Raw genomic sequence first — 14414 nt, 5'->3', positions numbered from 1 at the left:
CACATGATCTACAGCCAGCCTTTTCCCAGATGCTTCTTCCCTTTTATCTGGAGCTGTCATCTTGCTGGTTTCCTGGATAAATTTAGTGTTACCATCTCAGACCACTGGACAGGCTGAGCAGGTTTTACCTTTATATACATACCAGGTCAGAGGCTGTTCAGTAGATGAACACTGATATTCAGCATTTGAGACCAAATGCTGAATTTGGTCGATTTCATTTTGGTCCAAATTCAGCATTTAGACCATAGTTAATTGTGTCTTCTCCAGGGCCATTCCAAAAGAGCATCCAAATACAAATTTGAGAATACAAACTTGAGACTCAACCCTGCAGAAAGGAAGAAGGGAAAAGGGCAGAAGGCAGTGGTAGGCAAAAAGCCAGAACCTGACTTCCACAACCGAGTCCTCCTCAGCTGTGCTGCTCTCCTAAGAGAAGTACTATGTACTGCATATAAAAGTAAATATATTTTAATGGGAATTGAGAGCACCTATTCCCAGCTCAATATCAAATATTTCATGGGCCCACAGTAAGACCATTTAGACAGAAAACACAGGCTCAATTCCCTTAAACTCAGACTGAAGATATATAAAACAAAAGCTCATGCTCCTACTACCAGAAATGGATCTAATGCTCTTAAGAAGCACTAATCACACCCAGTACAGAAAGAGGTATTAAAAATTAATTTAGGAAGTGTTTTTCACCTGCCCAGGTGAAGTTCCTGATAATTTTCAGCCTTCAGGTTGAATTCGTCTTATACTACCAGCAGCCATAGTTCTAAATTACATAAAACCTGACCCCAGCATCCACTGAAACTCTCCTTAGATGCTAAAGAGGCCTTGCCATAACCTAACAGCAGAAATCCCCATCTAATCAATGCAAGTGACGTGACTAAAATGTGAGATGTGGGGTAGGTAGAATCATGCCATGTAGCATTAAGTGGCAGCAGCAGCATGTATGACTAATTTGTGCTACAAGCTTAAAAATGACAGCCACAAAAGCTAGGAGAAAGGGCTGTAGTCTCCCAAATCTATGATCTAGCTTGGTTGTCAAACATAGCAGATTTCTTGGCATCAACATCTGTCCCTGAAGCAAGCAGCAATTACAGCACTTTGCAGCACTGCAAGCCATTCTGACAGCTTTCAGCTCAGCCTGCAAAGAGATTTGATGGTCCTGGCCACACTTAGCAAAATAAACTAGGATTCCCCACTCCCTGCTTTGCATGGGCCACTACTCATACCAAAATAATTTCTCCATACTTGCCTCTATACACATATTTGTTGCAAGCTATAGTTCATTTTTGCTGAAACACCACTTTTACAAGTCTGTGGCTTCTAATGAACAGAGGCTTTGCCAGGTCCAAGCAAAGAATAATAGAACATCACTTTAGGTCATGTTAAGAAATAGAGCAGCTGATGAATGTTCTGTTGGCAGGTAAGGCAAGAAGGAAGTGGTCTCTTAGATTACCTCACAGGAATAAAAAATAAATAAATTAGATAATAAAGTGAGCATTGCTAATCTGTGTATTATTTGTTTCTGCTGCTGTGAGAGAGGCAAGGTAATTCATGTAGCTTTTAGCTTGTTGACGTCGTGAGATACATCATAGACTGTGTGATACATCAGTAGACTGGTCTGCCATCTTAATAAATAATAAAGCAGATTAACATTCAGCACATTGCTCATGAAACCCATCCCTTTATCTGTTCACATCTAAAACATCAGGTTGATGGAACCATTTAGCTAGCATCAATGTTGCAGCAATCATTTCAGGAGAATCCATATTAAAGAGGTTTACTGTATTCCTTTCTCTTTCTGCTTCAGGCCACAATTAGAAAGACAACTGTTTAAGAACTCTCACAATTGTATTTTATTTGACATCAGCAATACACTGGAGTATAATAGGAACAATTTTTTTTGCACAATCTTTCTTGCAAGATGGATTTATTTTCCAAATACATAGATGTTCATAATACAGGAAGGTAACAGTTAAGCTGCACAATAGCAAAACAAGTTGACAGCTATCAAACCACCTTTTAAGTTTGTTAGTATAGTCAGGTGACCAGCATTGAACATATCATTCAAATAATTTAGTTAACTTCTGATTCTTCAAATCTTCCCAGCCACATTGTTCCATGCAACTAAAATGCGCACCAAGAATAGTGTAAAAGAATTCAACAAAAGGCTTCTCTTGTTCTGATTTCCTTTCAGTTTTTCCCCATGTATGAGCCAATACAAAGGGATAAACATCAGAATTTGGAATGGCACAGGAACTCTTGCAACATGCATCTAGGTCAGCCACATATTGCAGAAGTAGTAAGTTATCGACAGAGAAGATAGAACTTTCCTACAGGAGGTGTTTAAAAAGCATTTTTACTATGTTTGCTTTAAGTGTATTTTCTGCATGCCACTACTTTTACAGAAAAAAAATATAAAAGTACTTCCAAAAGTTTCATATATTTCACTGGGAGTTCTCCTTGCAATGTCTAAGCCTAAACCCAGATGTTTTGGTTGCAATGGACAGGGCGTCTCAGGAAAAGAAAAGCTTACAGTAAAACAAAATATCAGTAAATATCACATTTTTTATTTAACTTCTTTTCATTTTCAGCTTAAAATGACACAATATATATGACATATAGCAGCTGCTACACATCACATATAAATACTTTTTTATTGGGGAGGGGGTTCGAATTAGCACAGAAGTTGGTATCTCCCAGTCTGCCCCTCAGCTGTGAATTTGCGAGTAGAAAGAGTGAGAGAAAGGATGTTCTCCATCATTTGTTAGACTGATTTTAACAGCTCATCAAAGTGCCCCAGCAGTTTGGAATATCAGGACTGGCAGAGTGCAAGGGTGGTAGATAAAGGTGAGAAAAAGGTACCCAGGGCAACTTCTCGGTGCCTTATTTACTTACTACCAGCGAGTCAATACTGTGTTTGCAGATGGACTTTTAACACACTGCCTCTGCTCTGGATGCTTGCTAGTGATGCAGCACAGAGCACAGGTTAGTCATCCAGAAAATCAGAAACCTGAAAACTTTTGTCTGTTCTACAACTGACCTGTATCTCAAGCAGCCAAACTTGGTTTATGCCACTGCACTAGCACTGGATCTTGAAGCCCACCCCTAAATCCTTACACACCATTCCTAGGACTCCAGCCCTACTCCAGCCTTCTGCTTGACTGCCAGGGTTTATCTGCCCCTGGCATGGATGCACACGCTCTCCCTGCCCAGATTCTGCTGTCCACCTGGGGCTGGAGATGTGATGCATAGAGAGCCTGTGGCCAAAGGGAAGGCGTGGGAATCCCACACCATCCCAGAAACTGCTGCTCCTCACCTCAGCCACACAGCAAGGGAGCAAAGTCAAGGACAGAACTTGAACAAATCAAAACAGTGCAAAAGTAGCAGAACATGCCAAAGATTGGTTTAGATTGTTCATTTTGGAACTTTAAAACAGCTAATGAGAAGCCCTTAAACCTAATTCAACTCTAACATCTTACCTCAGGAAAATGCCTCAGCTATTCTTATCCAGAACTGGGATACCTTGTCCTGCAGAACAGATTGCTCCATCACTTACAAAAACATGCTCCAAACTCAGCAAGGCCAGCACTGAGTGCCCTCTTAACTGGATTGATATATTGAACCTTAAAATTCCTAGGTCTTCCACAGTTCACCCATGGCATAGCAGAAAGAAATCATGGAAGTGTACAGGGAAGCTGGTTAATTGCATATTTAGTAAGATCAACTGAGAATGTGAAGATCAAAGAAAGCCTTTTTTTCACTCACATATCTGTTCTTATCTGATTTCACTATCTTTATGTATATGATAGCCAGAGAAGAAGCGAGAAGTAGCATTTTAAAACCTCTCCACAGAATCTTCCCACCTTCTGTTTATATATTGTCTCTGCATTCTCCAAAGAGAAAAAATATAATCCATGTATTTATTAAATGGCTACTGAATATCCCACAGCTAAGCATCTGATTTCGCTTAAGAGAAAATCCACATACATTTCACCTTATCTTCCTAAGTGAAATGTCTACAAATAAAATTCACATTTTCAGTACAGAGAAAATATTTTTGTATATAAAATGTTTAAAGATTTAACTAAATATCCTCCTAACTAGAGATTTTATTTGAAAACAAAAGCTATCTTTGTGAGATAATCATAGACAGAAGTTTGCATAGAAGTGTTTCCTACCTTCCTGAAGTTTGCAATGGAGCTTATGATTTCCATGTCTGCAGGTGAGGAAGCCTCTTTAAAAAAAAAGTTTAAAAATGAGAAGAATTCAGCTTGATTTTCTTCCTAATAATTATGCAACAAAATGGAGAAATGTGCATAATTATGCAACAAAATAGAGCATCAAAGAGAACCCCCTTTTTCCGGTGCTTAAGTTACAGGAGAGATGGTGGGGGCATAGTAATCAGACCTACAAAAAGTCAGCGATGCAGTTCTGTCCCTGGGAAGGCCCACAGGCTGCTGGCAGGAGACTGTGGGTACTTACCTGGCAGCAGCACTAAGCATCTTCTGTTTCATTACCAGACCTGTATTTGTCACTCCCACCACTCTTCATTGCAGAACCTTTAGCAGATAGGCAAGGAGCTGACAAGGTGCAGTACACCTTGGTGCTCCTCTGGGACCTTCTGTGCTGTTGCAGTGCATATGAGCAGTGCTGACCTGAACAAAGTTTTCATTCTGCCCTATTTTGTACTCCAAAAAAGCATTTTCCATCCTCCTCCCACTACTCCAAAGACCCTGTTGCACTACAGGACGGCTTGGATGCACAGCAACATGAAGGCATCCCAGCTGGCAGCAGGAGCTGCCTCACATCTTTTCAGTCTTCCAGCCACAGCATCAGAACCCTTAGGGGAGATTAACTGTGCTGATCCTCATGGAGGATTTGCAGTTGGAGCTGAATTCCACATTGCACTCAGCTTGCTCCTACGCTGCCTATTTGGAAAAGGGGTTTAGGGGGCATTTTCATAAGTGGCTTAATCCAATATAAGCCCTGCTCAGCCTCTGAGAGAGGGAGTCACCCTCTCCTTATCCTCTGTTTCTGACCACAGACTCCCATCTTCTCCCACATGAGCAGCACAACAGCTCTCATGCACCCACTGTGGGTACACACACACATACATACACACACACACACCTTTGCCTTTTGTGGATCCATGCTCTGCAAGTGCCAGCTTGTGAATGTACATTTTCAGACATGGCAACTCTAAATGCAGGTGCAGCCCACACGCTGTAGCACTGACTGGATTATCAGCAATGCTCAGCACCAAACAGCTCCCGTGAATTCAGGTACAAGAATGAAGGCTTCAGATTTAGTAGGAAAGCATGATACTTTAAAAATACTGGTTGTTACTGTAAGGAAAGCTGTTTTCTTCACCCACATCTCCCCTCTGATAACTGAATTAAATCAGAGACAGCATGCTCTCTATTTAGTCTCTTAAACATAAAGCAAGTTAAATGCTAAACATTCCAAAGTGCTTCATCACTGAAAATTAAATGTATAGAGTCCCAGAAAGATTTTTTTTTTAATGTTACTGTTTACATTTTTGGTTGAGAAATGTTCTAAAACAAAGGGAAGCAGTAAAACTTAATAAAATTCATTCTTTTCCCTTCCCTATTCTGTCTCCTAATTCTTCCTGGCTGACAAAGAAAATACCATTTTTGCAAACAGCTTCAATGGAACACAAATGTTTATAATAGGACATTGGACACTTTTCTTTAATACTTTCTCATTATACTTATAATGAAGGAATAATTATTTCTAGGCTGTTTCCTGCCAGATGCAGTTCTAGTACCTCTAATAGGACATATCTTAAAATAACTGCTTGGTAGCAAGAAAATAATTTTTTCATCCATACTCATGTTTTCCCTTCTCTCCTTTTCTCTCTCTTCAAATAACTTGATTGATTTGTCTCTTTCAAAAATTCTGGCCTCTTTTTTTGTTGGTTTTTTTTTTTTTTTTAGTCCATGATTTGTCATTGATATAATACACAAAATCACCTTTCTGGAGGAAAAATGACCACAGGCCACAGGAGGTTTGAGAAAGCCTGAGAGAGCCTCTGTTTTAAAGACAGTGGAGGGAAGAGGAGAGTCCTCAGGCTGTGGTTTCACACCAGCATTAACCCAGCTCAAAGCATCAATCCAGGCTCCTCACACCCTCCTTTGTACCAGCACTGAGATGGGAGTCAGATCAGACTGACCCCACTACTATTAACCAGCCAAAAGGAAACAAGACAAAACTGGGGGTTTAGCTGGACAAGTTATTTCAGCCTGCTTCCCCACAAACACTGAAATTCTTCCCCACACACAAAGCAAGGCAATAAAGAAGAAGGGGAGAGTGCTACATTCAGCAGTAATATAGTCTTATGGTGGAGTCTCAAAAAAAGCTTGCAAAAAGCTCATGGATTCTGCTTGTAGCCTCTCTGGTGCAGACTGCTCCAGAAGATGGCAGAACATAAGCCAGCTCCAATTCAGAAGCCTCTAAGAATAAACATGCCCTGAGTCCTGCCTTGCCCAATGTGCTTCATCAGCCCTTCAAATGTGGGTTGAGTATTCAAGACCAGAATTTTTCACAGGTGGATTATTTTTTACCACAAAAGCACTGCTGGTATTGATTTGCAAAGACATGTATCTATGAAACAAATATTTTAAAGTGATTGCTCAAGAGCTCTGGTTATCTGAAACACCTCGAATCTCCACCACTCCTCTGGTGATAAAGAATGTTGCCACAAATTAACAAAAAAATGAAATACATGTACATACAGAATCATCTGCTTATGAAAGGTTCATTTGACAACCTGGCACATCCTAACAGAAAAGGAGATTTTCAAGCTTGCAAATATAAAGCATACTGTGACATTACTCTTAGTAATAAGGTTCGATATCTCATATTTGGAAATAACTTTGAAGAAATACTTGTAGACATTCTTTACTTCTGAGACCTCCATCCTCATAGCAGTTTTACTTACCATGCAGATGAGCCACCAGCACAAGATGATGACGCAGGACAAAGCAGTACTCAACTAATTTTTTCAATGTATTGAGCTCAGAAGTAGAGCTGAGTGCTTCATACTGTCATCTGCTTCTTCTACCAAACTCCAGTTAAGTATTTTCCAAGGATGAAAACATATTCACAATCAACGGTTTCCTTTAGTGTTTCTTTATGTCATCAGATCATCCACAGACTGCTGTCAGTTAACAGCAACCTGCATACTGCATTCACAAAAACACTAAGCAAATGTTGAACAACAGCAAGATGACCAGCAGGAAATAACTCAGATTTCATGCTACTTGAAGATTAATTCAGTAATATCACACTCTTCCTCCAGATCTTTGTCTTGAAAACAGGTATATGAAGATAGTGATAAAAAAAAATACCTACCTCACATGGTGTTTTCCATCCAGAAAGGTACTCTTTCAATACAGAACTATTAGCAAGTGCATCTTGAGTCTGCTTCCTTAAAATTCAGGGAAATTATATTATTTCAAGGAATATATATATATATATATATATATATATATATATATATATATATATATATATGTATATATGTACCCAGGCTGCAACAGCATTAGTATTTTTAAATGCTAGAACTACACTATTTTTTTTTAAACCATTCAAAAATTGATGGGAGTTTGGAGGGTTTTCTAAAAAAGGGAATCTCCAAGGCTTTTGTTTTGCCAGTGTTATTTTTATTTTGAAAAAGCCATCATGCTCTCCATTCCTCTTGCACAAGAAAATGAAACTAGAATTATGACCAAAAATATAGTGAACTGCAATGGATATTAACTGGCTTTCTTTGAAATCCTTTCCAGCGGAATAATACAAAAAGCATGAGAAAGTCTAAGAGATAATTTTAGATGCAATAAGTTATGGACTAGAAGACAATGCTATTCAATTCTGAAATAAATATCTACCAATTTCTAACTCATGTGAAAATAAATTAGATTTTGCAAATTCTATCAATTTTACAATAATTGCATTTTTCATTCCCTCCAGTTAACACAGAATATAACATTAGCAAAGAGAGATCTTTACAGGGTGCTCTGTACTTCGCACTACTCTCACTTGCCTGGGATGTGGCAAAAATTTACTTTCAGAGTCTGATTTACTCAGAACACACTGAAACTCTCCCCACATTCACATTTTCCAAAATAGCTACATCTCGACTCTGAGGAGAGGCCTACAAATGAGGATGGTACAAATAAACGCATATCAGACGCTTTCAAAACAGTATATTTTTCCTTCCAGTAAACTTCCCTTTTAAAGTGCACTGAAGAAAATGAAAAACACATATTGGTGCCAGTGGATACCAGTAGACATTCTTAAAAAATGTAAACTCACCTTGGAAGCCCACAGTGAAAGAAATACAGGTTCTTGAAAAAAAACTAACTAATTTTAAAAGATGCTACTGTCATTTAACTTTACTTAATTTAACATTTAACTTAATTTTTTTTCTTAGAGTTTTTCCTCATTTTTTTGGGGGGTTGGTGTCTGGTGGTTAATACTGATCCCCACAATGCTATTTGCCTCTCAGATTTTCATTGAGTATGAAATTTTGTTTATGCAGTTTTGTTCTACCACATATAAATAGAGCAGCAATAAAGCTTATGCTTTATTTCTTTACTCCTGTCAGAGTATGAAGGGAAGCATCTCCTTTTCTCCCCACTTAGTGCTGACCTGCTGCAAACTTACTGCTGTATAGCCCTGAAGTTCTGTAAGGCTTCTACAACTCTGATCATCCTTGGCTTGATTGATATCATCAGCAGATGTTATACTAAACCTAGGCTTCTCAACACTACAGCTGCTTTTTTTCTAATCTATTTTTCAATACTAGGATTAAATAAAAACAAGGGTGGGTTTTTGTCAGCTGTCTGTATTGCAATTCATAACCAGTGCTAGCCACACAGACCCCTTCTATTTTAGTGAGGTCAAGCCCTATTGGCAAACCCTAGGAAGACAAGGAACTCACCAATATTTCTGTCCTCCTTCCAAGTTAAGCAAAAGTTATAAGAAGTGTGCAAAGCCCATGATCTATTCTGCTGCTCAAGCAGAGCCCTGGCAACTCTTGGGATTTCTATGTATAGTGTGCTGCTATAGCCCACTGAAAAAGGGTCTCTTAAGAAATCTGTAGTATCTATGGGAAAATATCCCAGATGGCCAATGTGTGTCCCTTACAAAGCCTGTGCGTCATTTCTCCCATTCTGGCCTTCCCTACACTTCTAACAGCACAAGGAATATGGGAAGTCAGGCTTTGGATAAATTGGATAAATACATACTACATACCCTGACAGTCTCACATGGCATACAGACAATGAGCTACAGCATTAAGGGACACAGAGGCCAAATGACACACAGGAGGTGTACAGTACAGTGGAAGACGATGGAATTCTGGGCATATAAAAAAGCTGAGTTAATTTAATTTTTTGTAGAAATACTGGTTAATCCTATTAAATACATTTACTTGGTTTCCCCATTTCTGGGTAAGGTCCATTCTAAATGTTGAAGATGATGAGATGCCAAAGGCTACACTTGAACACCCTGTAATCAATAACTCTCAGGTCCTGTAAACAGAAGAGCTCTAATCACGTTCCTTATTAAACTATTTACCTCTTTCATTCAATTATCATCCAGTTTACTCGCCTGATGAAAGTAGAGTGGATAACTAAACAGTTTAAAGTCTTTTTTCCCCTTCAAAGACACATGAGAGAAGAAATGCACTACCAACATCCATTTGATGGACACAAGTCCATTTTAATAGGAGGAAAAACAGATTCCAGTACTGCTGGTGAGCTCCAAGAGTTCAGGTCACCTTGAAGGGCTGGGGTCTAAGCAGGCAACCTTTCTCATCTTCATTATTTTCAGTTGAAGTGGAACCTGTTAATAGTGGGCTCACAATTGACTACAAGCCACACTTCAGCTCCTGAACCTAATCTTCCTGAACCAAGTTTTTAACTGTTTTTCTCAAGTGGCTGCATTAGTGGTCAAGGCTGCATCACTGCAATCTGTGTGAGTTTTGTTGCTGGTAACAATGTCTCTGAGGAAATATCAGTGGAGAACTACCTCTGTTTCCTTGTAAAGATTTTTTGTCTTTCTCTTCAGTTTCCTTTCCTGTTGATAGATGTGAACTTATCTGAAGTGTTTGGTTAGTTTTAAACCATTATGATACTGTTCAAAAAAAGATTTTTCAACAAAGCCAATAGAAAAAAAGAACAAAAACCTAAAAATATAGCTCCTGTAGAGTTCATCTCACTGAACCTCATCTCTAATAAGCTGTTCGGTCACTGAAATGACACCTGCAATGTTCTCCCTTAGGATTATAGCTAGCAGATTTGGGCTGCTATATTAAGCATATATATCCTTTTGTGCTTTCAAGTTATGGTATCACTGGTATATTGCAGTGATCTTTTTTGTTTTACTGTCTCTGATCATCCAGGGAGATTAAAAATAATGAAGAACAACTGTTAACAATGAATTCCTATTTACATTGTCCACATGTAATTTCGAAAGGTAATTATGGCAATTTCTTCATTTGCTGCAACATGAAAATGTAGTCAAGTTCAATAAAGTAGTCCTAGACTCATCACGATTTTTTTTAATGTACTTCATTTTGAATTTAGGCATGAGAGTTTTGGAAGGTACTTCAGAAATACACTGGATATTTAAAGTAGGTAACTTTTTCTGTGGTATCATTAAAAATTTCTCCCAAAATGGAAGCATAGAAATAAATATTTGTAATTTATTATTTTTGCAGTCCTTTTCCCTCATTTTAAGTCTTTAAACAGAAACTACAAGTGAATTGAAGCAGCAGATTTAGATCAATCTTAGCTTGAACTAGTGTTGATCCCACTGAACAATGCACTAGAAAAAGCTGATTCTAAATTCAGTTTACAGGGATGAGTGGAAAGAACAGACAACTGCTTCTAGTGAATTGTTTAAAGCTCTGCCTGTGAGAGAATATCCTTGGTTTTCATCACGGAGGAAAGCAAAGAGTAATTGCATTAACTTCTGGTGCAAATACTAAGTTCTCCACACAGTAGGTCACCATTCTTCATGCTAGACGTATTTTATCACCAGCGCAATTATAATCAATAATTGCCAGAGGTTTAGCTTTGTTTATTCTGCTTTAACCAAATAAGTAATCCCTTGCTTACCATCTTCTATTCCAACAATTTGTAACAATGTGACCGAATTAGAGAGGAAACAGCTACAGCAACTAGCAGTACATCCAAAGATACAAACTACTGCAGTTAGACATCGTGCACGGGTGCTCCATTTCCAGTTCTCCATTATGCCACACAATGTTTTCCTAATGAGTGCTGTAGTGTCAACCATCTTCCAGATGTAAAAGGTGAAAAAGGAAAGAACCATACCTGGCCCTTTGAGAGCATCCCTTAAGTAAAAGAAAGGCTAAGGCAACTGATTATATCACTCCATTATAATAAAGTTCTGTAAGACATTTCCACTGCATTCTATCATCTACAGTTCATTATTACACATGAAAGAACCATCTGGGATCCATACTGCACACTGCAGTATCTCTTGCCAAGTATCTCCCAGGTCCCACAAGTTAAAGGTCAGATTCTCAGCCATGAGCTGGCTAAAAGGCTTGGAGAGACAGGGGCACAGTCATAGTTTCACCATTATGGGGCTTTTTACCCTGACTCTTGTCCCAGCATAGTCTAGGGCAGTCCTATGCATCCCTTTTGTTGCCAGCAGCTTGTGGTCTCCAGACATCCCTTGATCAATCTCTGGGCACAGAACCACTGAACACTCACCTGATCTGCCCTGCAGCACAAGACTTTGAGAATAGGCTACCAATCTCCTATTCAGTCAGCTGAAGCTAAGGATTAGTCCAGACCCTTTAAAGGCACAGCCAGATCACAGCTGAGAATTTGGCCCTTGATTCTCACTTGTCACCTGCACAGAAACACTAACCATTTGCCAAGCCAGACAGTTCTGTACAAACATTTCTTTTATTTATTGGCAATTTGTTTTCTACCTGTTCTAGTGAAAATAACGTTTATGATCAGGATTTCTATCAGGTTTAACTATTCAACTCTTTAATAATGTTGCCTACTTGCATACTGCAATTTGGTAAGAAAAGCACCTATCTATGCTACAGTTTAAAGTGAACAAATGGATTGTAAATTAACATTTTTAGCCTGGGATCCACCTAGAAAGTTTACTTTCTTATTTATACCACAGCAGTCCTTCTCAAAAAGGGTGTCTTTCATTTACTCAGTGACATGCCACACTCATCTATGCACAGGAAATGGGGCTTTTTTTGCTTAATTTTCAAGCCACTTTTAAAACTGTGTTGAAAATTTAACTTGACATAAACATTACATAAGGAGGTGGAGGGCGGGATGGAATATGTGTTTAAAGGAAATCAGGAGTGTAACTGAAAAGTATGGGGGGAAAAACAAAAAACAAACCAAACCCAAAGCATCCAAAGAAAAAGCAAAGAATTTAAATGAAAAGTTGAACATTGTGGTCTGGTCCTCATCTACTACAACTGATGTAATTTAGGAATAAATCCACTCAAGCTGGTCAGCAAGGTCAAAGAAGAATCGCCCACTTAAGATCACCGTACCAAACAAGAAAATCCAATTTTGAGAATTACATCAGATTTCAGATTTTACAAGGTTCACTCATTCTTAGTTTGGTGTGAGAATTTCCTAGGTTACAATGCAAAATAATGCTTAGTAAAAATATACGGAGCTCTACAACTCCTTTGCATAACTTTCCTGGAGTTGCACTCTCCCAGGCTGGACTTTCTTCCCCTTTGCTGCTATTGATTTTCTTCCCCCCATTCTGTCAATTTTAATCTAGCAGGGAAAGTCCTTTTCTAGCAAGCACTGTCAAGATATACAGGACATAGACCTCACACTCAGAGAATGCAATGCTGTGTCCAGACAGCAGTGCTGGGTGCCTCAAGCATTTGTGATAGCCAACATGCACATTCCTAGCAGTCAGATGTGTTCCACTGCACAGCTTTGCACCTCTGCCTCTGATTTTTTTCAGGTGCACGTTCCTCCCTATTGCAAGTTCTGTGCAGCCAGAGTAGCTTGTCTCAAGCAAGTGTTGGTTCATTGCTGGCTGAAGGGAGGAAGACCCATTACTGTTACCCTTTACTCTGTTAAGAGTTAACAAATTATCCCCAATAACTCCAGCCTTTAGAACGGGAAAGTACCACACAGCTTTTATAAATAAGAATTACTGACCTTTTTAAATAGTTTCAAAAGAAGAAACTCTGCATCAAATGTGAGTATAATTTAGGAACTACTACATAGCAGCAAAACTACATTAGACTTTCTGATTTTTCCATGGTATCCTTGGATAGATACACCACCCAGTAGACCATGTTAAATGCTCCAAAGGTAACAGGAAATAAAATGCGTGCATATTTGTCTATCTTACTCGTGCCAGAGTGGGAGGCAGGGGGAGGAGGTGGTGTGACAGCAGATGGCTTTGCAGATGCTCCTAATGTATTAGGTGTGGTGGTCTGAATCTGCTCCAGTCTAGATCCAAGCAAGTGCTGAATGGAAGGGGATCCAGCTGTGGCATGCTGGGATACAAATCCAGTTAAAATTGGGGTAGAAGGAGGAGCTGGAGGGGTAGCTCTTGCAGAGGATAATGTCTCCGATGCGTTGATTCGTGTGAAAGGGTTGGGACTTGATGCAGAAAGGGAGTGGGGTGTAATGTCAGAAGACCCCTGAGCTACAGAGGGAGGCTGGACAGAGCTGTGCCTTGTGTCAATTCGGCTCCCACCATCAGCTTCAGACTGTACTGTGGCATTTGTTCTTTTCCTCACATTTGAATTGGCATCTGTACTCTGCAAAGTTACAAAAAAATACTTGTCATTCTTAACATAAACACTCAAACAAAAGCAATGGAAACTATAATCAAGTACTATCCAAGTAATACTCACAAATATAACCATAGCTGATCCTGAAGAACAAAGATACCAAAAAATGATGAAAATAGATTTAATAGCATATAAAGTGACAAACAAGAATTCCTTTTACCTGTGGCTGGAATACCAGAGTGAAGACATCACACTCCATGTGGTGCAGTACCTATACAAACTGAATACCACGAAGCTAAGGATTCTCAGATTAGAGTCACAGCTTTTTCCAGGCTCAAGCTCAAAACAAGATTCCCCAATGTCTACCTCTTTCTCTGATGACATAAAAACATTCTAGATGCAACTTTCCAGCCATGAAGGTTTATTTATTCTATATATCTCCAGAAAAATAACTACCATATACTAGGAACTCTAGTCCTCTACAGAAGAGGCTGTTAAAATGCAAGTATTCAGCAAACCAAGTTGCCACATTGCTGTTCTTTCAGAAATAAAGCCAGTGCTTTTTCACATCAACCATAGGCAATAAATTAACCAGGCACAA

The 14414-nt window shown here is 39.0% G+C and overlaps 1 protein-coding gene across 2 annotated transcripts in view; it reads right to left on the bottom strand.

Moving 5' to 3' along the window:
- Positions 1-1838: 1838 nt before the first annotated feature.
- GABRA4 (gamma-aminobutyric acid type A receptor subunit alpha4) overlaps positions 1839-14414 on the bottom strand; it is a 47792-nt gene continuing 35216 nt past the window's right edge. For both annotated transcript variants that reach the window (XM_054632714.2, XM_077177566.1), the window contains one exon: positions 1839-13840. In XM_054632714.2, the coding sequence (XP_054488689.1) occupies positions 13307-13840 (534 nt within the window). In that variant the 3' untranslated portion in view covers positions 1839-13306. The remainder of the gene's footprint in view (positions 13841-14414) is intronic.

The sequence above is a fragment of the Agelaius phoeniceus genome, chromosome 4, assembly GCF_051311805.1.
Source record: "Agelaius phoeniceus isolate bAgePho1 chromosome 4, bAgePho1.hap1, whole genome shotgun sequence".
Taxonomy (NCBI): domain Eukaryota; kingdom Metazoa; phylum Chordata; class Aves; order Passeriformes; family Icteridae; genus Agelaius; species Agelaius phoeniceus.
Note: the sequence above shows the minus strand (reverse complement) of the source record. Positions and strands in the feature narration are given on the sequence as shown.